This window comes from Prionailurus viverrinus, chromosome D2 (genome assembly GCF_022837055.1).
Source record: "Prionailurus viverrinus isolate Anna chromosome D2, UM_Priviv_1.0, whole genome shotgun sequence".
NCBI lineage: Eukaryota > Metazoa > Chordata > Mammalia > Carnivora > Felidae > Prionailurus > Prionailurus viverrinus.
In genome coordinates this window covers 54,444,220-54,470,034 of record NC_062571.1, presented here as the reverse complement: position 1 = coordinate 54,470,034, position 25,815 = coordinate 54,444,220, and the positions used below count along the sequence as shown (strand labels likewise).

The 25,815-nt window shown below is 40.6% G+C and overlaps 1 protein-coding gene across 3 annotated transcripts; it reads right to left on the bottom strand.

Annotated features, from left to right (window-relative positions):
- Positions 1–11,085: 11,085 nt before the first annotated feature.
- SLC35G1 (solute carrier family 35 member G1) lies at positions 11,086–21,389 on the bottom strand. 3 transcript variants are annotated; one of them, XM_047826370.1, is made up of 3 exons: positions 21,145–21,389; positions 16,127–16,307; positions 11,086–14,131 (listed from the first exon to the last, which is right to left on the bottom strand). In XM_047826370.1, the coding sequence occupies exons 1-3, from the start codon at positions 21,320–21,322 to the stop codon at positions 13,393–13,395; spliced, it is 1,098 nt and encodes a 365-aa protein (XP_047682326.1). In that variant the 5' UTR covers positions 21,323–21,389; the 3' UTR covers positions 11,086–13,392. The 3 variants fall into 3 exon arrangements, with proteins under 3 accessions (XP_047682326.1, XP_047682328.1, XP_047682327.1); XM_047826372.1 differs by having other exon boundaries at positions 16,127–16,235; XM_047826371.1 differs by having other exon boundaries at positions 21,157–21,389.
- Positions 21,390–25,815: the final 4,426 nt, after the last annotated feature.

Sequence of the window (25,815 nt, the reverse complement as noted above, 5' to 3'; positions counted from 1 at the left end):
GAGAAGGAAGGCCATTCACAGGGAGGGCAGGGGATGTTTGGAGAACAGAGGTTGCCCTGTCAGATAAATTTCTTAGGTAAAAAGATATCTCTGGTAATAGATCTCTTCTTAGTACAAGTCCCTTTTCCAGTGTAAATTTAGGCAGTTGAAAGGAAGGTAAAGAGGTCTTCCTGAATCTGCAGTTTCTTAAAAATGATGAGTCTAAAATAATCCTTCTACCAAAGATGCACATCTTGGGGTGACAAATTCTGCTCCCCTAACCTATCAGAGCCTTACTCAAATCACAAAAATTTCAAGGCGGAATAATTAATATGCATTGATTGTTCATTAATTCACTCATTAAATGACTATTAGATGGCTACTGTGTTTTCTTAAAAAGAAGAACACATGTTTAGATATAGGAGAGTTTGTTTGTCCCTCCAGCTCCATATCCTTTAAACACTAGAGGTCACTTTATGTTTTCTAAAATAATGTCTGACTCTAGCGACATCTACTGGTAAAATTGAACTCTAAACCAAGGGCGTCCTGAGCCTAAAGCCTCTAAGGTATTTTGAGAATTCTTTTTTCACCTAAAGTGTAGTCCAGGCACATGTCCAAATCAACATACTGTGGTAATAAGAACTACTAATCCACTTCATTAAAGTCACTTTCCTGGAAGTGATTTCTGAATTTTAAAAGCTTTTCTGTTTGAAATACTATTGCTATCTTTGCTGAAAAATCATAGCACAGGCTCCTGGGCAGCCTTTGAAAGGACTGCTGGAAAGGGGTGTGATGTTTGATTTAATGTATCAACTTGGCTAAACTGTCATGCCCAGTTGTTTGGTCAAACACTGTATGGATGTTAGTGTGAAGAGATTTTTAAGATGTGATTAACATTTAAATCAATAGACTTTGAGTAAACAAAATTATCATCCATAATGTGGAAGGGCCTCACCCAATCAGTTGAAGATCTTGGCAGCAAAGATTTAGGTTTCCCAGAAAAGAAGGAATTCTCCTTAAGATTGCAACCTAGAAAATCTGTCTAAATTTTCAGCCTGCTCCCCTGAGGAATTCAGACTCAGGACAACATCAACATCAATTCTTACCTAAATTTTTCAGCCTGCCAGCCTGCTCTATAAATTTTAGACTTGCCAGTCCCCACAACTGCAGGAACCAATTCCTTAAAATAATTCTCTCTCTTAAGATTTTTATATATATCTCCTATTGGTTTGTTTCTCTGGAGAACTTTGAGTAATACAAGGCCTAAATGGCATCATGTCTGTAACTTACACTTGAATATTCACTCTTGGGGAACTTGGGTGAAAGGCTATGGAAATTTGTACAATTCTTGCAATGCTTTTGTAATTCTGTAATTTATGTCAAAATAAAAAAAGATTGAAAAAAAACAATGCTTACTTGAAAACCAGTTTAGAACATGGCTTTTTTACATTTATCATGTAACATAGCCGAAATACTGGACCCTCCCAAAGTGATTAAACAGGAAGAAGGCAGTACTATTTTAATAGTGATTCAACCAGAAGGGAAAACTTTAAAATTGAAAAATAGATTTTAATTAATCTTTATTTTGGTGGAGAAACTATTGCATCATTGTTCAGTATTCAATTGCCAGTGTGAAAAACTGGGGGTAAAAACACTTGAAGGATTGAGGGAAGAATGGTAGTTCAAGAAGAAACAGGTGTCAGGATTTATCTAGAGGGGAGGAGAGGAGAGTTTAAGGAAGGTTTAATTTAAGTTGATTTAATTGGAAGAAATTTGAGCATATTTATGTGCTAAGGGCATGGAGCTAAGGTAGAGGGAGTAGTTAAAACCATAACAAGGAGAAGCAAAATCCAGTATGTATGAGACAACGAGAGATGGAGGAATCTTAACTGGTGATTTTTTTAATTTTATATACCACTAAGTTAAAAAAATAATAATAAAACTGGAGGACCAATATAAGGTTGTCAACTTCTATACTTGCCAAGTGTAGACATTAAAAAAAAAAGGACCACAAACAATGGCCATCCAAACAATGGCCATCCACTATTACCATCATTTCCTACATAAAAGGTATTTAAATTCTAAATGTAGAAAAGGTATAATGTAAGCATGTGCTAAATTTAGCATGATGTTCTCATTTCATTGAAGCCTGTTTATATGGACTCTAGATTTTGGGGCTAGTCTGAGCTGAGCACGTATAAGCAGGTGTGACTGCCCTGGTTGCCCGCATGGATCCTGCCACAACGGGAGATTCTCAAAGCACACCTTGGATGGTTGCACATTCCTGTCTCCTCTGTTGTGACTTTGGCTCTTCCTCTGACTTGCTTCCAATTTGACCTAGGTGACCACCGACTCCAGGCTCCTCTTCCCACGGGTAACCTTACAGTTGAGACCTGTGGTACCTACTTCCACTCACTTTATTGAAAATGCATGTTTATCTGCCAAGGTTATGACTGTTTTATATCATCAACTCTGCCCTTTGTTAATGTTCAAACTCAGCTATCTCTTTCTGATTAGTGTAGCATTCCTTTTGTTTTCACCTTGTTTACTTCCTCCCCTTTGCTTCTCATATACTTTTTTGGGGGTGGGGAAACTGATGAGCACCTTGTTTCTGTTTCTTTCATTTGCCTTCCCAGAGAATGGCTGGTTTGTTGCACATCTTACTGCTGATATTAGTGTTCCTCTGAGCTTTTGTTTAGGCCCTGCCCTGCTTCACAACCTTTGGGGTAAAGTCCAAACCAAGTCAACTCCTTGTATCTGTAAAGAGAAAGCATGAGATCAATTGGAAAGTGGGTCAGGGGCACCTGGGCGGCTCAGTGGGTTAATATCCTGACTCTTGATTTCAGCTCAGGTCATGATCCCAGGGTCTTGGGCTCTGCACTGAACATGGAGCCTATTTAAGATTCTCTCTCTCTCTCTCTCTCTCTCTCTCTCTCTTTCCACCCCTCCCCAACTCACACACTTTCTCTCAAATAATAAAAAAAAAAATGTTTTTTTAAAGAAAGTGCGTTGGGTCAAATAGACCTGTGTGTGCCTGCTCCATCCTCTGTCCTTTGCTGGCTGCATGACTTTAGACAAGTCTTTTAAACATTCTGAGTCTTATCTTATCTGTAAACTAGGGAAAAGAACATCAATCTCATAAAGTTATTCCAAGGAAGAACTGAGAGGAATATGTAATAGCTTTGACATGTGCCGGCACATGGCAGGGCTACAGAAGGGGTGGCTGTTATTATAACCCTCCTTTACTCCCAGCACTTTCCAGAACTGGGCTGTCAAACATGGTAACTACTAGCAGCATATGTCCATTGAGCATCTGAAGTGTGCTGGTCTCAGCTGAGATGTGCTGACACTATAAAATATACAAAATATACAAAATATTCAAAATATACAAATATATACAAAATATTCAAAGGCTTTGTTTGACAAAAAGAATGTATAATATCTCACTAATATTTTTATATTGCTTACATGTTGAAATGATAGTATTTTGGATATATTGGGTTAAATCAAATATATTGTCAAAAATTAATTTCACCTATTTCTTTTTATTGTTTAATAAGTCCATCAGAAATTTCAGAATTTTATATTGTCTAAACAAAGGTTTCTATGACAAAATACCATTGACTGGGTGGCTTAAACAACTCATGCTTATTTCTCACAGTTCTGGAAGCTAAGAAATCCATGATCAAGGTGCTGGCAGAGCACTGTCCAGAGTGGAGACAGAGAGAGGCTTTGGTCTCTTCCTATTCTTTTTTTTTTTTTTTTTTTTTTTTAATTTTTTTTTTTCAACGTTTATTTATTTTTGGGACAGAGAGAGACAGAGCATGAATGGGGGAGGGGCAGAGAGAGAGGGAGACACAGGATCGGAAACAGGCTCCAGGCTCCGAGCCATCAGCCCAGAGCCTGACGTGGGGCTCGAACTCACGGACTGCGAGATCGTGACCTGGCTGAAGTCGGACGCTTAACCGACTGCGCCACCCAGGCGCCCCTCTTCCTATTCTTATAAGGACACTAATCCCATTATAGGGACCCTATCTTCATGACCTCATCTAAACCCAATTGCCTCCCAAAGGCCTCCTTCGTAATACCATCACACTGGGGGGTAGGGCTTCAACACATATTTTGGAAGGACAGTCCTTAACACATATGTAGCTTGCATTACATTTCTACTGGATTGCACTGTTGTAGAATCTTGATTTTTGTCTGTGAAATAGAAAAGACTGATAAACTATTGTCTAGGATCTTTCTTTAGAAATCACTCCTGGATATGATTCCCTTGCCCACTTGATATCCCTGTTGAGGATGTTATGTTGTCTTTATTGCTTATTTGGCCTTAAGCATCTGCTTTGTATTGTTAATTGTTTTTTTCATGTTCACAGAAGATCAAAGATAGCATGTAATGAGATAGAGTGGCGTCACCTGGAAAAGATTGGTCAGACACCCCATCAGATCCCCAAAGGGAGGCACCACCTCGGTGAAATTATTACAGTTCAGGGCTGAGTCATGAAGGAATGAGAATCTGGTTGGTCAGCATATATGTAGGAAATACTGTGTACTTGGTATTTTGGGTACAAGTAATAGAAACGGATTCTACTTTAGTTATGAATAGGGGATTAATTGGAATGGTAGTAGTGAGCTCACAGATTTGACAAAAGAGCTGGACAACTCTTAGCAGCCAGCACCCAAGGCCCACCTCACTGGGCACTGCGGGCAGACAACACAAGCTATGTGGCTTCTGCTCTTGTGAGTCTGCTCAGTGTTCAGATGATCAGGAGAGAGAAACTGGACTTTGTTGCATTCAGGTCATGGGCCCACCCACTCCTTAGGCCATTGGCGGTGGGATTCTGTATTGCCAGATCCACTAGAAGTATATGGGATTAGGTTTAGGTGGCTCTCTGAAGGGATGGTGTTTTGGCAGAGACAATGTTATGTGTTCACCAAATGCTGTTTTCTTTTCCTCTTCCTGGAACCAAATGAAAACCTCATTGCCTACCTTCCTTTTAAGCTAGATTAAGGTCAATAAAATGTAAGTGGAAGTGATATTCTGCATATGCAAGTCTATATGGTCATAAAATCTGCAACAAGCTTGGAGGATACATGTTTAAGAGGCTAGGACTTTAGGATGGAAGAAGCCTGGAAGCCTGAGTCACCACTTAAAGGAGAGACTATAGAGAGCTTATAACTTACAACTTAATCAGACTGTGATATAATTAAGAAATAAAACTTTATTGGTACATCTCTGAGATTTGGGGATTGTTTGTTATGTTAGCTAGCATAATTACTCTGAGTAATGCAGGATTATTATCTTAGAAGAAAGGGGATGAAGAACACTGGGAATGCAATACATCTCTCTGGAAGAGTCACAACAACCAAGTACATGGAGACTGATATGTGGAACAATGCCAATGTTACTATTATACAATAAGAATATAATAGTTTAGGGAACCAAGAGCTTAATCTTTTGCATATTCCATTATCTTCTTCATTTAGAGTATATGAGAAGCCAAACTATAATTGCACAGACACTGATAACATGGAAATACACAGAGTAAGGAGTGTGATTTATAGTTTTCAGTAGTATGAGGACCTGGCTGCTTAATCATTGGTCATGTTTCTTAAAATGGACCTGAAGAATCTCTTGGGTTGCACTGCAGTGTTCCAGAGAGCACATAAAACCCGGGATTTTTTTTTTAAACATGGCTTTAGACCTAGGATGAGCAGAATTGTGGAGTCCAGAGTGTAAGCTTAGAGTTTGACAGACCAAGGTTTTAAGATCCAAGTTCTGACACTTATTAGCAAGTAGAAAAGTCACTTGGCAGTTAACTGCACAAAAAGCAATTAGGACAGTGGCTGATACATGAAGGACACAATAAAGATCAGTGGTTATTGTGTTGTGATTATAGCTCCAGATTGTGGCAATGCCTCTGTGGTTATGCCTCTAGACTCTACTTATGAATGCTAGGAGTACTTTAGAGAGAAAAACTGGGAACTCACTATCTTGGTGCACTACATCTCTACAATGGGAACGTGCCTGACACAACCACACTCCTTTCCTGCTCCCAAGGCTGGCCAACCCTTCTTATAATTGGTACATTGAACCCTTAGAAATGTTCTTAGCACATCTAGGGAAGTTATGGCTAAATGTGGCTGGCCCAGAATTCAATTCTGTATATTTAGGTGACCTTGCATAGCTTTGTTCTTCCTTGGTTTGTGACCTCAGGAGGCTGTGTCATTTCAAGGTTCTTGTTGTAGCCCATGTGTACTGATTATGCAGTGTGTGTATGTCATGTTCACATCTAGTTTTGACCATTTTGAGAATGATATTTGACAATATTTGATATTTGATGTTTCCCTGCATTGATTGTGCTTGTATATGGCCACTGCTCAATAAATACTGATTAACAAGATGAAAGAAATAAAGCTAAAGTATAAGGAGTATTGTCATCTTCTATTCTTTCACATCCAGCTCTTGCTACACCAGCAAGAAGGAGAGAGGAAGAGGGCATACATACCTTCAAATCCTAAAGTCAAGAAACAATCTTCTCACTACAGTGACAAATACCAAGTGACTCCCTATCGTGCATTCTACCCCAGCTAAGGAGGTGACATGGGGTATTGAAAAGTCGAGTCTTAGTGGTCAGGCAGATGTAGGGTAGGAGCCAGCTTCATCATTTACTAGTGAGGGTACTAGAATTTATTAGGTAGGTGACCCTGTTCAACCTCTGCAAACTTCAGTTTCCTATTCAATTCATCTCCCATGTTTGGCAAGGACTGAATGAGACAATGATCAAGAAGCTCCTGGCCTGGATGGGACATATTCAGTCAATGTTATTTTCCTTTCCAAGTAAAAATGGTTTTGGTGCTGTGGAAAGGCAAATGTTTGGCTCAGGGCTGGGCAATGCTTCTGGGATCTTGGAGACTATATTTCTATTAAAAAGCTGAAATTCAGGTTTTCCTTTTGCATTTTCTTCAGTCATGGAACATGTGGGCATTTAAGTCCGATTTGTGGGCTGGATGAGGTCAGTGATGGTGAGCCAGGGTGATGGCAGTAAACATTTCTCTATGTATGTATATATGTATATCTCTCTTTTACCCCTCTCTTTCTTTTCTCCCTTCCTCTCTGTCAAGTCTTCTTCTTGGTTTTGTTCCATCAGTTTATTTTTTATTTATTTATTTATTTTTTGACAAGGTTACAACGTTCAAAATTTAAAAGGTATAAAAGGGAATTTAGTGAAAAATCTCCTTCCTACCCTGTCTTTCAGCTATCAAATTCTTCTCCCTCCAGGCAACCAATGTCATCAGTTCCTTGTGTATCCTCTTGGAATATTCTGTTTACCTTCTTTTTATATAAGTTAATACCTACTATGCTGTACTGCTATCTGAATCTTGCTTTTTCACTTAATAATCTTAAAGATTATGGGGCACCTGGGTTGCTCAGTCGGTTAAGCAGCCGACTTTGGCTCAGGTCATGATCTCACACTCTGTAAGTTCGAGCACCGCATTGGACTCTGTTATGACAGCTCGGAGCCTGGAGCCTGCTTCCGATTCTGTGTCTCCCTCTCTCTCTGCTCCTCCCCTGCTCATACTCTGTCTCTCTCAAAAATAAACAAACATTAAAAAAATTTAATAATCTTGAAGATTATTCCACATTCATGTGTGGAAAGCTCCCTTGCTCTTCCTTAGTTTAGTTTTATTGTATTACATTTTATTTTATGTATGTATTATAAGGCCCAAGGGCAGGCCACCCCAAATATACCACTTTGGCATATTGAGTATTTTCAGTAATAGTTACTTAAGAGATGGCCTGTGCAAGAAGGACATTCAGACCCTCTTCTGTCCCCCTGAAAGCAGGAACTAAATATCCCATATGAAAGATACCCTCCTAGTACCAAGAAGTAGAGGTATCTTTATCACCAGAGATAGGAAATTTAGAGCCAAAAAGACTTGTTACTTTTTACTAATTTACTGACCCAGCCCAAATACTGTTTAGAATTCCTTAGTAACTGAAGCTCCCAAAGTTTTCTTTGTCCTGTCAATTCCTCATAGATTTATTGTCTCTATTTCTAAAAAGTATAAAAAATTCCTGCCTTGGTTATTTCTTTAGGTCTGTTTCATTATTGGGCCTCTGTGCACATGTAATAAAACTTTGTGGGTTTTTTCCTTCTGTTAATCCGTCTTATGTAAGCTTAATTATTAGTCCAGCTAGAAGAAACTTGGACAGAGGAAATTTCTTCCTCCCTTTCAGTACCAGCGTTTATTTAACCCATTATCAATACCATTATTTATTTAACATCAGACTCTTTCTTTGTTTCTTTTTTCTTTCTTTCTTTGTTTCTTTCTTTCTTTCTCTTTCTTTTTCTTTCTTTCTTTCTCTCTTTCTTTCTTATCTTGCTATTACAAGTAATGTTGCAATGAGTAAACTTTTACATGTTATTTTGCAATAAGCAAATATATCTATAAGATAAATTCCTGAAATAGAATTTCTGGGTGAAAAAGTATATTCATTTGTAAATTGATAGATGCTGCCAAATTGTCCTTCATAGAGGTTGTACCAATGTACCTAATTACCTGCAAAGTATCAAAGTCTTCTGACTTTTTAAAAATGCACATATGAAGGAACTAAAACACATACATAGGAAGTATCAGGCACAACTTGATATGATCCTATGAGCATAGGCCAATTGGATTGCTTATTGTTCCTTTCTTTGCTCTCTCGGGTAGATAATTTGGATCTCTTATATAGATTAAAGTTGTTTAACTCACAATTCTAAAATGGGACATCACATTAAAGATGCTTCTAATTTACAAACTGTTATTTAGCTGCATTTCAAACTATCAGAACCTCATGAATAAGTTGGTAGATTTGGTGGTTGGCTTACTCATTGTTTTTTAAAGTTTCAAGTTTGATAACTCTATATGTTAATTCTGCAGCTTGGGAACTTTTTGGTCTTGTACTGCTTTACTTTCCTAAACATTATTGAGAACTCCAAAGAGCTTCTGTTATGTGAGTTATATATGAGAGATATTTACCATATTTGAAAGCAAAACTGAAAAAAATTGAAATATTTATTTAATGATTCCATTATGTTAACATAAATAATATTCTTATGAAAAATAAATATTTAGAAAACTAGTGAGAAGAATAGCATTGTTTTATATTGTTGCAAATCTGGCTTGATAGATGATAGCTGGCATTGTACCTTGTGCAACCCAGTGGAACATTTTCTATGGACTGGACTTCTATGATGCAACATTTCCTGCCCTGCCTTGACAATAGACATGTCTTCTCCTTACCCCTTTCGATAAAGCTCCACCCCAATTTCTAGGAAATGATATAGGCAACACCAAGTTTCACGAGCTCTCTATGAATTGGTTTTCCAAGTCCAGCTCCAAACCTGGCATTCCAATAGGCTAAAACTTGGATGGGTCTTTGTGGATCACAAAGTTCCTATGAGGGCATCTTACAGAATTCTAAGTGAATATAATAGCTGTATTAGACTTCATATAAGACACCAAAGGGACTATATGATGGCGTGCTTGGGGTAGTGTCCAGGCTTCATGTGCCCAACCTACACCCCAAGAATCAAATTCTAATGCCCAGTACTGAACATGGCTCCATACACCTACATTAGAAGTCAACACGTTACATAAAGACATCTGGCTCTCTTACCACTAGATTACTGTCAAGAGACTAATTGTGCTAACTGAGTGAATAGATAAGGGGCTAAAAGAGCCATGCTAAATATAGAGTAGTGCATGGGAAACACATAGAAAATCAGGTTCATTCCCCAGCCAGAGCCAAGTGTAATTCTCGCAGAGGATCAGAACTAAAGCCAGAACTGGAAAGGTAGCAACACTATGTGTAAGATAAAGACTGGTGACCCTTGGCTACCTACGTGGGCAGGTCAGCCAGGCAATTGAGAACTGTCCAACAGTAGGATTATATGCTGGCAGGAGGGAGTCAAATGAGGTTTGAAATCCATTAGACTGTTCCTACAGTTCCTAGTCAAACTGCTCAGAAGTAAGGACCCTGAGCTGGGCATCATTTTGAAGAGAAGGGGAGACAATATTCAACTCTATGGTATTAAGAACAGTTTGATACTTAGTGTTTTTATTCCCCTTTATGGTTTCCAAGTCCTCCAACTGCATTGCTTTGTAACATGGGCTGGACAAGTAATGATATTCTATTTAGCAAATGAGGCAAACAGGCTGAGTACATTACATGCCTGGCTCAGCTAGAAAATGATATGACCACACTCCTATTCCAGTGCTTTATCCACTCTTTCAAAGTGGGCTAGTGTGGGCGGGAGAAGCTGGAGGCAGTGGAAGAAACAAAAGCTCAAGCTGAACTGTTGGAGGCTAAGAGGGTTTAGAGGACAGAAGAGAAGGCAAAGGAAGCAGGGGAGACACAGGAAGGAATCCCTTGGCAAATGTGGGAGTTGATGGGGATATGGATCAGAGTATCAACTCACGTTGGGACACGCAGAATCAGGTTGGAAAAGTGGGAATAGGGCTAAATAATTTGAATGAGATGTGGTATGCAATACAGCATCATTGTGGTTTTATGAGAACCAAAGTAGCAATGAAAGCAGGGCTTTAGGAAGGTCACAGTCTGGCAGTGAGACAAGGATCTGGGTGGAAGAGTCAAGAAGTGGGTAACTCATTAGGATACTGTTGTAATTCAGCTTGAGATTATTGATGTTGGACTAAAATGGTAGCAGTGGAAATGGTGACAAAAGAGTGAATCCACAAGACAATAAGACAGACACTCCAGGACTTGGTAACAGATTAGCTATGGGAACAAAAAGTATGGAATTTGAAGCTGCTCCAAGCTCTGGGTCTAGAACAATGAAGGTCTCCCTGGAACAGAAGATTAGGACCTTTATTTTAGAGATACTAGATTTGATGTGACTGTATCGGAGGGACAAACAAACAGTTTGAAACTTGTGATTATATCACAGCTGAATGACCAGGGTCAATATCCTTTATAAAATGAATTTTGAAGCACATGGATGAAAAAGGAAATGTTAGATTAGCGAGCACATTTGCTATAACCATAAAAACCAAAATATAGCCTTCTTTCATATTAGCTTTATTAGTACTTATAAAATAAAAACAATTTATGAAAATATTTTCAGGATATAAACTACAGTCTTTGCAAAATACACACGCCTATAATTGTTACAATACATACATATCCTTGTATATACCTCAGACATTATAAAAGTGTTTAAGAATGACACCCTGTAAAAGTTGAGAGAAGAAACATTTTCTCCAACCTTGGCCATATATTGTGACATTCAAGCACTTAAACCACACTTCTGAAATAAAACACATTTCTAGTGTACAGGCTGAAAGGGATTTAACTCTCAAAGTCCCATAAGTTGTTTTATTGTGCAAGGTAAAGAACCAAGAGAGGGTTCCCTGAGTTAATTTACCTTAGGTAACTCAAGCAGTGGTTTACTTTCTATACTTTATCATGGAAATAAGGGAGAAGGCCATGGGAACCCATCTCGGGCAGATCCTCCTCCCCAGTATTCCTATCTGTGCAGCATGGCTCCTCCTACAAGAGGATTTCTAACCTTTGAGCTCTAAAATGCTGATTCTGTAACTATCTATTTGCAAGATAATGCTCCTGCAACTCTAAATTCCAACACTGTGGATGAGGCTAAAGTTATAATGACAGTATGATTCCCCAAAGTAGACTTCATTTAAGATTTGTCAGGTGGAAAGCATTTAGGAAGATCAGCAAGCCAAAAATTCCCTCTTGGAACTATTGGAAAAGATCCTTTCTCACCAAGGCATAAACCTCAGAAGCCAAGTTCTTTCTTTCTTTGGAAGAATTGTGATGAAGGGAAGAGAAAGAGCCTATAAGCTTTCAGATATGCAGGCTTAAGATAGTAACAGATGCTAGGTTGGACAGTAAGAGTTGGAGACCATTATAGCCTCACCAATAAAGCATTCATTATGATAATCATTCCCATGTACTCTCTACTTTCCAATTAACCTTCCAAGCTTTCCTAAATATTACATTCTCTAACTGCAGAGTATTGGCTGATGAAGTTCCAGATATAAAATGTTTGAATTCATGATGTTAGTATCATGGGGCAGCATTGATATTTAATACCATAGTGATATACTAAAATTTAACAGTGATTTTTTTTTATTATTCAAGACACTTTATTATTCAAGACACTACAGAAGTCAATCAACCATGGATTCACAGGTCTTTACATCTAACATATAACATGAAGCATTATTACATATAATTCCATAAGGGGAAAAGACTATAAAAATAAGTTTAATAAGATTACTGCATTTTAAAAAGTTGTTTTAAAAAAATATATGCCAAAGTCCTCTAAATATTTGGTGTAGAGAGGGTAAGGGAGGTATCTATTAGGATGAACCATAATGAACTCTGGTTTTTGTAAGTTAAAAAGGTAAAATCTTGGCAATTTCATATGGTTCAACCTAATAAAATCCTGAGAAAATTGTATTTGGCATCACACTATAAATTCAAAAAGAATTTATAGAAAATCACATTTCTAGTGAGGGGGAAATACTTCAGGATGGAAATGTGCACACTGGTTTTGCCAAGATTTCTCTCTTGCGGCTTAAAGACCTGAAATCTCAGAAAGTTAAGAAAAACGTAGTGCAGTTTCACACACACACACAAAATCCAAAACCAGAGGACAATTAAAATTACAGAATGATAGCTACAGTTGTGAATGCCACCGAAACAGAAAACTTCTAGCCAAACCTGGTGATTAAAAACTTTTTAAACTTTACATATAAAAATTCTGGCATCAAAATGAAAAGGCACTCATGTGTGTTAAAAGAATAACCATGTATAAAAGCCTTGAAAATAAGGCTAATTCATTTGTATTATTAACACCATTAAGTAGGCACCTTTTCCAAGTTTCAGCTTTGGCCTCCTAAATGGAATTAGGTTTCAAATGAATTACCGACCTAATCTAATCATAGCAGCATTATTATCAATAAGTTTCTTAGCTTTTACACTGCTAAAAGAACATCTAAAGTTTCCTCCCCACCTGTATCCCCTCAGTACCAAAAATACACTTTAAAAAATTACATTTATACCAGAGTCATAAAACATTTTGCAGTTTTTCTTCAACTAAAGACCTGATCTCCTACCATCACCACCCCAACAACAGCAAGTAAGAAACCAAACCAAGACCAAAACATAATTGAGAAAAAAGTAATTGCTAGACCACACTGGCTAACTCTTAGCTAATTAAAGACATAGCATATTCAAAAATGGTACTTTAATTATGAAATTTATTAAATATAATCAGTGAAGGAAATGCAGGCTTTCCAGGCGTGTGCGTGCGCGGTGTGTCCGCACTGAGGGATGATGCCCAGAAAAACCAAGAACGCACTTCTGCCACAGCCTCATTTGGAGCTCTGGCACCATTTCCGAATGGCCGCGCCGGTACTACTGGCTACAACGCACAGGGCCCCGCCCACCGTCCACCACGTGGGCATATCGTTAAAGAAAATAATCTGGAAGATGAAAGCAAAGACCACATCCATCGTCCTCATTATTGCCACTGGGCCTGCTTTTTCTATTTGGAGGGCTTTCGTGAGAAACACCTGACCCCCCAAACCAAACAGGCCGATGAGGATGAGAAACAGCCTGTCCAACCCGCAGTATGGCAGACTCCACTCCCCTATGATGAAGAGGACGATGACGCTCTCTAGGAGGCCGAGTACGACATAATACCAAATGCTCAGAAAGTAGTCCACGGACTTCCCCATCTTTCTGATGATGACCATGGTCACGGCGGCAAAGACAGCGTGCGCCACTGCTGCGAACGTGCCCTTCAGGTGAACAGAGTAGCTCTCGTCCGTGCCCGCAGCGCTGGCTCCGAACAGAAACGGGGGCCTCACGATGAGGATCACGCCGGTGATCGTGAAGGCGGTGAAGAGGGCATCCCAGGGGCTGTACTTCTCCTTGAGAAATATCCAAGCAAATATGGACGTGAACACTGGAGAACTAAACGTGATGACGGTGGCGTCGGCCAGGGACGTCGCCTGGAAAGCGTAGTACAAAAGGATCATGGCGGTGGAGCCCAGGACTCCTCTGAGGAGGAGGAAAATGCGTTGACCTTTGGGGCCTATGAATCCGGTTCTGTAAATTCAAATGAAAGAGCGCACATTAAACCACGGTGGTATTTTTTAAATTGCAGTTCTTAATTAGATGTTATTTTTACAGTCCTAACTGGCAAAAAATAAGGAAATAGTAAGTGAATTTTAAGGCCCATAACTGAATGTTATACACGTTCAAAAAAATGGTTTCTACGTATAGCTAAAGCATGTACGTGTTCACAGTATAAGCAAAATCAATAAAAGAGAACTCCATAAATAGTATAATTACAATTCAACAAATATAACTTTTCCCATGTCTATACATGCTTACAAAAAAGACAAAAGGAAATGTTCATCGTGGTTAAACCTTAATAAGTGGTCTCCTAGGTGATTTTTCCTTGTTTTCCCCAAATTTTCTACAATGACAATGTATGATTTTTATGATAAGTACAATTTCAAGATTAAGCTGCCTTATACAAGAAAACTTGGTCGTGGCTAGTATGCATTGCCAATCTTACGAGTTTTTCTATAAAAGCTGAGGCAATGCTAAAGTGTAATTTAGCCACTGGATGTCAGACTACTTTTCATTATTCTCTGCAAGAAGAGTTAAGATACACTGAAAAAGAACAAGTAGCATTTGGATAAGTATAACAACTGATACTCAATTTTTTTTTTTTTTAATACTTACCAAGCAGAATGCTGGGTACATTTCAGGCTAGGTGCAGCTTGCTGACCTGTGCCAGCCCTGAACATCTTTAGGGTAGCCTATAAGCCTGACATGAGGACCCACATTTCATTTAGAAATGAAACTGTGGTCACCTTTGACTCATACTTTGAGAAGCTAAGAGTCTTCCATGATAATGAAACATAAAATAGGTCAAAACAGATTGGTGCTAAGGATTTCAAAAATTCTTCTAGTGCCTTCCCCTGCCAATTGTTCTGTTGCAAAATGGGGAAGATAATTGTGTTAGCACCAGTTGCTACCCTTGAAAATTTCTGAACTCTTACCATCATTTCCTAAAATACTGTGACTTGCCCACACTTATACAGGAATTTCTGACAATATTAATCTTAGTAGCTTTTCACCATTTTTCACCAGATCTTCAGGATACGGGGTGAAACTATTCTAAATGAATCTGTACTATGTTATAGATACAAGGAGAATTTGGGGGCAAGTGACTGAAACTTTTAGTTTAGGGTTTAAGCATTTTTGCCCAAAGAGAGAAAGAGCCAGACAGCCACCAGGAACCAAAGTGGCCTATCCTCTAAGGGTTCTAAGTACACAGGGATGTGTAGAAGGCATAATTTTAATCTGGGAAAGGGTGGGGAGGGTGTTCTATATGGAAGGGGAAGAGGCATTGGGTAGGGAGGGAACAGTAAGGATGGGGAAAAAAGACAGTTTTCATATACTGTTACATTCTACACAAGTGCTCTGATCTATAATTAATTTTATTTGGCCCTTGCCACCAAGGTGCAGGGTAGAGGACAAAGATTATCATTCCCTCCAGTTCATAGATGAGGACACTATAAACATGAAAGTATTTTAAAAGGTCTTGTTCAAGACTACCTTTTCCCTTTCCCACATCACCCCAGGGGCAAGACCCTGATATTATTACTTTAATCTTCTGTCTGCCCTGGTAACAGAGCAGTCCATTCTACTGAAAGAAACTTGATATTAGGAGACACCACCACTTCCTCTCATTTACTTTTTTCTTCTAAATACTAGTTATGCAGAGGGAAAGAAGGGAGGGTGGTACAAGATGGAGGAATTGTACAAGGAAAGCTTTGTTCTCAAAATGAGGAGTGGAGAATAACTCAATCTACCCCCCCCCCTTCTTGGGTATGTGGTTTGTGCTTATAAGAGCATCTTTTGTAGGTGAATCCTTATGACTTTTTATTAATCAGAGCCAAACAATGTAGTAACTGGTAAATCTATGGGAGGGATAAAGCAGACACTGTAGAATAAATAATTTAAGCAGGTCAAAAGATTTACATACATTTGTTAATACCTTCCACTTCGCAGGTAAGAAATACTTACTTTCTGTATATTAAGCAAGGGATAACGACTAGCATTTGGAACACACATCGGAATGCACTAATTTCTACAGCATGGACGTCTTGCACTTTTTTAACAAATAAAGAGCCCACTGAGAAAAGGAAGGCAGATAATAATGTATAAAACAAGCCAAGTCCAGGACAGCGTGCTTTCTTCTTGGCTTCTGAAAAAGATTAAGTTCTGGTTAGTCCTTGCTTCCAAGTGTATGTTTTAATATTTTCACTTAGGAATTGAGAAAAATGGAACAGTGTTAATGGCTAACAGGCTACAAATACTGTCTCCTAAGCATATCCATTCTCTGGACCTGAACCATTTTCCCCACCAAGAATGAGGAATCACTGATGTAGGCAACAATTTAAACCCATAATTTTTAAATGCAGTTTTACCCTATAAAATGGATTTCCTTTGGCTCACTGAAGAATCATTACTCACTTATAAGTCAAAAAGAAGTAAAAAAGCTTGCCAAGACAGTGAGAGAAATCTTTAAGAAACGCTTGTCAAGATGGCTAGAGAAAAATGCTTCCAAGTGATATTTTATATCATCTCACTGGTGAACCTGGCTTTATGAAGAAAGTGTTTTTTTTCTAGACAACAGTTTACAGCTGTGTCCTATGGCTACTTGTTGATTATCTTACTTCTCCCAGTAGCCTGTGAACCCTTCCAGGCTGGGACCTCTACTGGACCTCTTGTTTGTGCCTGCCACATGGAAGACCCCGATTAAATATTTGCTAAATGAAAGTATATGAGAGAACTCCATAGAAAGATGCACAGTCTAACACCACTGGTAACAGCCTAATCTGGGAAAGCTGTTTTGTTACTTTGAACCATTAATCAAATCTTTTACTTTTCATGGTTTTACAACTTATCTTCCATTTAGAGCATAAACTCTTTGAGGACAGAGGGTAGGTCTACCCCTCTGACCTCAAAGTGCTTTAAAATAAAATTTTTAAAAAATTACAACTGCCATTTAATACCAACTTCTTGGCTTGATCTGAACCAAGAAACTTCTGCTTTCTCTAGGGCATCAAGTATTCAATCCATTAGTGACTATGAGCATTCAACTTTTGTTTAGCCACTTCTGTCTTAGTTACCGAACACAGGACTAAAATCTGTTTTCAATCTCATACTCACCCCAAACCCATCATTCAGAGGGGAGCAAAATGGGACAGGGTAAGCAGAGAACTCCCTAAAAGACAGGTGACAAACTGAGGAACGTATTACTATTTTTTTCTTTATTGAAACTAATACAAAACAAAAAAAGAATATGAAGGAAATGCTACTGGCCCTCATCAGTTAAGAACATAGCAAAATGGAAAGGTGTGTGGGTACTTGCAATTTCTAGTAAAACTAGGATTATCATTCCAATCTAGGAATTTATAATGTGTTACCTGGCTAGAGAACAGTTTTGCATAATAATGTTTTTAAAAAATGTCCTTCTCTGATAAATGCAAACACCCAGTAATACATTTCAATATCCTCATGTTAGCTGGATACCTTTGCCCACAAGTGACAGACACTTTGTGACTCAGGACCAAAGTATGATGGTGCACAATCTTTGTGTGTGTCTTTGTGACTCAGGACAAAGTATGATGGTGCACTGTACAGCCTGACCTTTGTAGTAAGAGATACCATTGTGATCAGAGGCCTTTACCTCTTCCTGTTCCAGGTGCACAGTTGAAGAGAATCATTTGGAGCTACCAGTCATCATGTCACATATTATGTATTGTAAGTACCAGAATCCTCCACATTCTGTTCAACACCTATGTGGCTCAGATACCACAGAAACAAACTGCACATACTTACTCAGCCCATGAGAAGGAAACTTTAGACGACTTCCAAGTTAAGCACCACAAAATACATGTCTTGGCTGTGGTCAGCCTCAGTGTTCAGCTTCTGAAATTTCAGGGTTCAGGTCCAAATAAAATAGTTTTTCTTAAAAGAAACCCAACCCATGCATAGAACCAACACCCTCACACAGAACAGAACAGGAAGATCAAGGACAGAAAACATCTCCCCGGTCTGTATTTCAAGGATCTTCCCCAACCTAAACTTTTAAATTTTTCTCCAAAAAATTTTAACTTAACATGGTATTTTAACTGTTTTATTTATTTATTTAATTTTAACTCTTTTAAAACTCAATTTTATACCCCTGGTTCTGATTATCTTGTCTCTTAAAACACTCACATATTTTCTTGCCTATAAACACCCTATGACCCATGATTGCTGACTGCAACAGGGCAGTTGTTACAAGGCCTGGCTGAACTTGATTATTTCTTATGAGGGTGAGGCTTGGTTCTACTCATGCAGACCTCTCTTACTGAATAATAATTTCCATTCTGCCAAGGGAGATGGACAAGAGAGTAGCATCATCCAAAGATGCATTTGTTTATGTACTGTGCTTCTATGATCATATTCCACTACAAGCATAGCTAAATAATTCAAATTAAGTGGCCACGGTGTAATTTCTTGAGTTAGAAGAAAACTGAAAAGTTGCTCAGTTTCTCTATCCTTTAAAGTGGTGATTCACAACCCTGGCTGGGAATCAGAATCAACTGAGTAATTTTTTAAACTTCAGTTCCCGAGCCCCACCCCAGACCCACTGCTACAGGATCTCTGGGACTGTAAAAGCCCTGCCAGCTAGAGAACCATCGCTACACTAGAGAACTCCCTCCAGGGGCGTGTGAGGCACACATCTAAGACAGTTTCTTGCTTCAGGCTAAGATCCACACTGTCCCTCAAGAAAATAAATAGATATCTTAGGATAGCTGTATGCTGTCTGTGAAGGTTATCCAAGAATGTAGAAAAATGGGTAACAGTTTCAAAGTTTCAACCTGAACTTGAAAATGAGCTTTCTTGAGATAACCAGTTGGATCAAGCAGTTAAAGTGATACTGTCACAAAGTTCAATGACAACAAACAGTACAGTGGTTTAAAGTGTTTCTATGGCAGTCCTGTTTTCAGAATATTATCTGGTCACCTTACAATAACTATTACTAAGTCTCACTGTTAGCAATTTTCTTTGAAGTTAAAAGACGCCACAAGATTCTTAGGTGCAGTCGCTTATAATGTTTATCATTTTGCCATGTGCTGCCTGAGGGTACAGTATTCCTCTTTGGTTTACAAACAGCAGAAACATTTAAGAGTTTACCAGGACTGACTCAGCATTCCACCAAAATGACATTCAACCATAATAACTGATAAGGTGAGAAATTCACCTCTTTACAAGCTACACATCTGGTCTACACAGCTTGGGGTAGCCCCTTCTCTGGAGGCACCAGCCCATGCATAAATAATCAGAAGTCTGATCATTTTGGGGGCGCCTGGGTGGCTCAGTCGGTTGAGCATCCAGCTCTTGATTTCGGCTCAGGTCATGATCCCAGGGTCGTGGGATCGAGCCCCGTGTGTGGCTCTGCACTGAGCATGGGGCCTGCTTGGGCTTCTTCCCCTCTCTCCTTCTCCCTCTGCCTCTCTCCCCTCTCTTCCCCGCGTGCTCTCTAAAATTATTTAAAAAAAATTTTTTTTTAATTAAAAAAAAAAAGAAGTCTGACCATTGTTAGTTAGCATTTAGGACAAAAATGGAGCAAGAATCATCTAGGTTTCGTCTCTCTAAATTAGGGGAAAGTTCCTAATAGGGAGAAGGGGGAATGGGGTAGGGATAAGAGGCATAGAAATCAGGGTCACACTTAGAGGAGGCCACCCAGAGGATGAGATGGTGCAGGCTGTGTAACTTTGTCTTCAAGGGAGATCTACCTATTTCCTCTGTTTCCAGGAAAATGACCTAGGTGGGTGGTGGAGTTAAGGAGGAATGTGCTTAAAGTAGCACTGTGGTCAGTAGAAAAGGCCTAGCCTGGGACTCTGGCATGCTGGGATCCTTAACTTTGGTGCTGCAGGGACTTGTGCCATGTCTCACCCACACATGCCAGATCTAGGGAAAAACAAAGCAACCCCCACCGCCAAGCCCTCACCTTCCCGGGCTTCATTTCCCTCATTTGTGGAAAGAAGAGGTTGAACAAGATCAAGGTGTTTTTACAAAGGGTCTCTGGCTTTGGACACAGGTCTGTGAACCTCTTAACAATGTATATAAGATTGTGCCTCTGCCTTGTTTAGGATTAGTTGCCAAGAAAGTCCTCCTATATATTAGGTATACAATACAGTGGTTCAAATTTTTAAAAACAGAAAAAAAAGAATATATTACAAAATATTCATTATATTAACAATGGACATTTGGTTTAGTTCAGTGAGTTGTTATGAATAAAGATATTGTAAAAATTTACAACAACAAAAAAGTCCTCCTAACCCCAAAAGCTTAAGAACCTGTGGTCCCACTCAACTCTACCCTCCCAAGATTCTAAGACTGAGGCAAACATTTTCTAGGCTCTATGCTTTTCAACTTCCTCTTCAGGGAACACGGCTTCCTACTGTGATCAGTGTTCACGGTTAGCTCTCCACCCCCAACCTCACCTGTCTGCGGGATGGCCTCTCTTACTGACCCCCCAGCCTCACTCACCTGAGGGATGGCCTCTCTTACTGACCCCCCAGCCTCACTCACCTGAGGGATGGCCTCTCTTACTGACCCCCCAGCCTCACTCACCTGAGGGATGGCCTCTCTTACTGACCCCCCCAACCTCACCAGCCTAAGGGATGGCCTCTCTGACTGCCCCCCAACCTCCAGCAGGGTGCACGGAACTGCAATCTGACTCCGCGGTAGTGCCCGCAACACTTTAATTACAGGTACAGTTTCAGAATCCCAAAAGGGTTCCAAACACAATCAGAAACTTTCCTGGTCTTCGCGCCCGCGGGGACGAAAAGGGCTTCTGCTTTGCAGACCCCCAGGTGAGGGCTCGAGGGTTTTCCCCGAGCTCTGGGCAAGGTAGGGATGGGGGCGCGGTCCTCGCTGCGCCCCCGGCCCAGAGTTGCGGGGACCCTAGCCCATTGGCACCCGCACCCCCTCCACCCAACCCCAGAGGCGAAACCCGCGCCGGGTCTGCACCCCACACTCACCCTGCGACGCACCCGAGCCGCACGGCGAGTTGCCGCACACCCAGCACCTGCAGGGGCCGGGCGTCCCCGCTGCCTCCGCCGCCGCCGGCTCCTCACTGGCGCCCTGCGGCGCGTTGTCCGTCAGCGGTAGCCCGGGCTCTGGCACCTCCGCCGCCCCGGCACTGTCCACGGGCCGCATCGCGCGGCCAGCGCTCTCCCCAGCGCCGCGGCGACTAGCGCGGGGAGTAGCGGCTCCGCTGCCCGGCTCTTCCGGCCGGCAGCGGCGGCGGCGGGGCGCATGCGCGCGCGGCCCTCCTCCCCTTGCTGGGGACCGCGCTTGTCCTCCGCTGGCCTCTTACCTTCAGCTCCTGGAGCCTGCTGCGCAGGGGAGGTCGGCCACCTCTCTGGGCTGCGGCGGTGCACACAGCTGGACCAAAGGCGTCCACCCCTCTGCTGCAGTCTAGCTAAACTGGCCAGCAGCTTGGAGTCATCCTTCCCCAGGCTCAGTGGACCCTTTTCTGTCGTTGCAGAGAGAGCTACGCCCAAGGGTCTTGTGGCCTTCTTTTGGGGCGGGTCATCGGAGGTTAGGAGAGTATATATTTATTTATTTATTGGCGTGGCGCCGCATTCAGCCCCTCTGGTATACCCTGGAGACCTTGCCAAACACTGTGCCTTTGTCTCCTTGCCAGTTATCCAAGGAAGGTAGAATTTTAGGTTAAAAAAAAAAAAAAAAAAAAAAAAAAAAAGGAGTAGCACATAACCACAGGGAAAATATATTTGTAAGACTGGGACAGAACCCTTATGTTCTTTGTAACAGTAGACATTCATTATTGATCTTTTTTTTTCTTTTCTTTTCTCTTTTTCTGTTGTTGTTGTTAACTGAAACATACTAATTTGGTTAGATATAAGATTACAATAATCTGACATAATTGCACCCCGTAAAGTAAACAATGTATGTCATCTGGCCCCAGGGTCCCTCGGATTCACTAATAGGCTCTTTATGTTTAAGTAATTCTTCTTTCATCTCTGCTTGCTTTAAATGTGAAAGGACAGTGTCTGGGCAAGGATGAACCTGTCTAAACTATTCTAGGCCCAAGTGCAAGCAAATTACCAACCAAGAGAGTAAAGTTTGTCTTTACTCAGATATTTGCACGAAGTGATTGACAACTGAAAAACATTGGACTTGAAGTCAGGAATCCTGGGTTCTGGCTCTGATTCTATCCCTGAGTATGTGACGTCAAACAGTCACCACCTACAGCTTGAAACCTTGGTTACTTCATTTATTTAACAGAAATAAAAGATTTCCCTTCCTATTTTGCAGAGTTGTGCAAATGAAGTCCAATGAGGTGTGCAACAGCAGTCACCTGGAAAGCACTTTACTAGAAAATCCAGGTGTATTTTTAAGTAAGGTGAGCATATAATTGATCTTCTAAAACGGGGAACGCCTTTTTTAGAGTAAAAGAAGGAGCTTTTTCAGAAATTATGCAGGGCAATAGGCTGAAACTGGGATTGTCATAGACAAACTGGGACAAATGGCCACCTGAATTCTGACTTGGTTAGCATATAACTTTGCCTTGTCTTAAAAAGAATTAAAGGCTGCTTATAAAAATATATGAAACTGATTTTGTTGCTGGTGGTGGTGGTGGTATTTTAGTGGAGAGAAAGTGTAGGGAAGGGTGGTGAGGGTGGTAGATCATGATTATGAATGAAGTGAGAACCAAAAAGCTTCTCCAAACATCTAGAAATCAGGTGCAGTTTCACAACTTCATTTATTTGTAAGATTTAGATGTGCAGAATGTTTGAAGAATCCCTGTAATACTGTGACTTACAAGGGGTATATATTTGGTCATTCAGATATTTATTTGCTCTTCATCCATAGTTCTTAGCTCACAGCTGTCAAAACCCTTGGAATTTCCTGAGTGATAAGAGAAATGAGAGCAGCTTTTGTTATAATATTTGGTCTTTTGTCCTTAGTTCCTAAAATGGCTTCAGGGCCATAAAGGTGAAATGGGCACCTTGTTATTCATAACAAACCTCCTGCCACAACTGAATTTATGTTAATGAGGTTACTTTCTGGAAGCACCTAAGGATGGGGGCTCATTGCCAGGTGAATTAACCATGTGATTAGAGGGTTGGAACTTTCAGTCCCACCCTCCACCCATGGGGAGGGGGAAGGGCAGGGATTGAGTTCAGTCCCCAGCTGCCAATGATTTAATCGATCATGCCTATGTAATGAATCCTCCATAAAAACCTCCAAAGAATGGAGTCTGGAGAGCTTACTGTTGGTGAAAGCATGGAGATGTGGGGAGCATGGCTCTCTTGGAGAGCTCACAGAAGGCCTGCATTCTTTCCCCATAACTTACTTGCCTTATGGGTCTCTTCCATCTGGCTATTCCTGAGTTAGATCCTTTTACAATAAACTGGTGATCTAGTGAGTAAAACCCTTCTCTTAGTTCTGTGAGTGGCTCTAGCAAATTCATCAAACCTGAAGAGAGAGTCTTGGGAACCTCCAATCTATAGCTGGTGGATCAGAAGCACAGGTGATAGATAACCTGGACTTAAAAGTGGCATCTGAAGGAGTGAGGGACAGCCTTGTAGGACTGAGTCCTTAAGCTGTGGTGTCTGAGGCTATCTCCAGGTAAATGGTGTCAGAATTGAGTTGAATTATAGAACACCCAGCTGGTGTCTGAAGAACTGTTGTTGGTGTGGGGAAATCTCCTTCTGCCCACCCCCCTCCGCAGTAGAATTATGTCCAGCAACCCTATTAGTTTCCCTCTTCAAATAGTGAAGACAGTGGTTAGGAAGTCTAAAGAAGAAAGAATCAGATGATTTGAGCAAGAAGTACCTAGAAGAGAAAGAGAAGAAAATGGATACCACACCAGTATAGACTGGGGTGACTAAAGGGTGCCAGGATGATTTGGGTCTTGCACTTTATTTCCTCTACCCTCCTTCCCCTCTGCTGCTGGCATTGATGTATGAAAGGTATCTCACCATCGTTTTTCTTGTTTGCTAAACAAACAATAGCCCTGGAAACATAAAATCAACTGGTAAGAACAGTATGGACCAGACTAAGAGTCAGAAGACATGGCTCCAAGTTGCAGCTCCGCCCAGCAGAAGCATGGGATGGCTAAGTTTTTCCTTGAGCATTTCTAGGCTCTGGTGACAATGACTTAGAGCTGGTGAGAGGTGGGTTCCCCTACAGTGTGAAGGGTGGGGCAGAAATCCTGACTGGGGCATGAGGGGACCAGCTCCAAGCCCATTGCTAGTTTAAGTGAGGTTCTGCCTTCAAGGCAGAGGAGGCAAGGAGGAAGGATTGCTTTTGAGGTAGCTGGCAGCTAGAATGGAAAGGATTTGTGGACTTAGTATGAAGGAACATTGTTTCTGTAGGCGAAATCATACAGTGTTCCAATTGAAATTCTGCTTCTGAAGGAATTCAATCCTCTAGTGAGAACAGGGACTTTCACTATAATGCCAGGTAACCACAGTGGGGTGGCACTCCCATAGTTCTCGGGTTAGGAAGGAAGGAAGAAGGAGGCTGGAAGTAGGAGAGTGGTATGTTCTAGTTGTCCCATGGACAAGGAAAGGTGCAAGATCCTCATCATCCCGGTGGGTGTAGATGGAGACCTCCAGCTACTGCAGGGGAAAGGGTGGACTCCTGATTTCTGCCTCCATCTATATGCAGGGATGTTCCTATGCAAGACACTTGTGAATCAGGAGCTCTCTTCTCCTGGTATAGCTACCTGATTCCTATCGGACTGGTATCTTGGTACTGGTTTGAAAGACTGCTCCCCCCATTCCTCCCAAAAAGTTCATTTCTTACTCTTCACTAATGCATCTTATGATTTGGAAAATGGCAGTTTGTTCCAAGAAGTGAGGTCCAATTGTGTTTGGGGGGGAATCAGTGCTGTGGAACAGAAGATCATAATTCTAAATACCCTGATAAGTGAAAGAGGGAACAAGCAAAAAAGAGAGGTAGTTTAGCATTTATGTAGAGTAGTGTATTGGAGAGGTAAAAGAAACTTTTTGAATAGATGATAAAAACTGATTCTGGAAATAGAAGAGGAAAAAAAATGCCAGGATTGGTTCCTCAAAAAAGAATTCAACCTCATGATCCAGTAATTTATCTCATGATGTAGTAATTCCACTTCTGGTTATATTTTACCTAGAATAATTGAAAGTACGAAATCTAACAGATATTTGTACAACAATGTTCATAGCAGCATTATTCACAATAACCAAAAGGTGGAAACAGTCCAAATGTCTACCAAGAGATAGATGATAAACAAAATGTGGTGTATACGTACAATGGAATATTATTCAGCCTTAAAAAGAAATTCTGGGGTTGCCTGGGTGGCTCAGTCGGTTGAGCAACCGACTTTGGCTCAGGTCATGATCTCACAGTTGGTGAGTTCGAGCCCCGCATCAGGCTCTGTGCTGACAGCTTAGAGCCTGGAGCCTGCTTTGGATTCTGTGTCTCCCTCTCTCTCTGACCCTCCCCCACTCATGCTCTGTCTCTTTCTGTCTCAGAAATAAGTAAACATTAAAAAATTTAAAAAAAAAAAGAAATTCTGACATCTGGATGAACCTTGAAAACATTAACTGAGATAAGCAAAACTTAAAAGGGCAAATACTGTATGATTCCACTTATATGAGGGACCTAGAATAGTCAAATGCATAGAGACAGAAGATAGA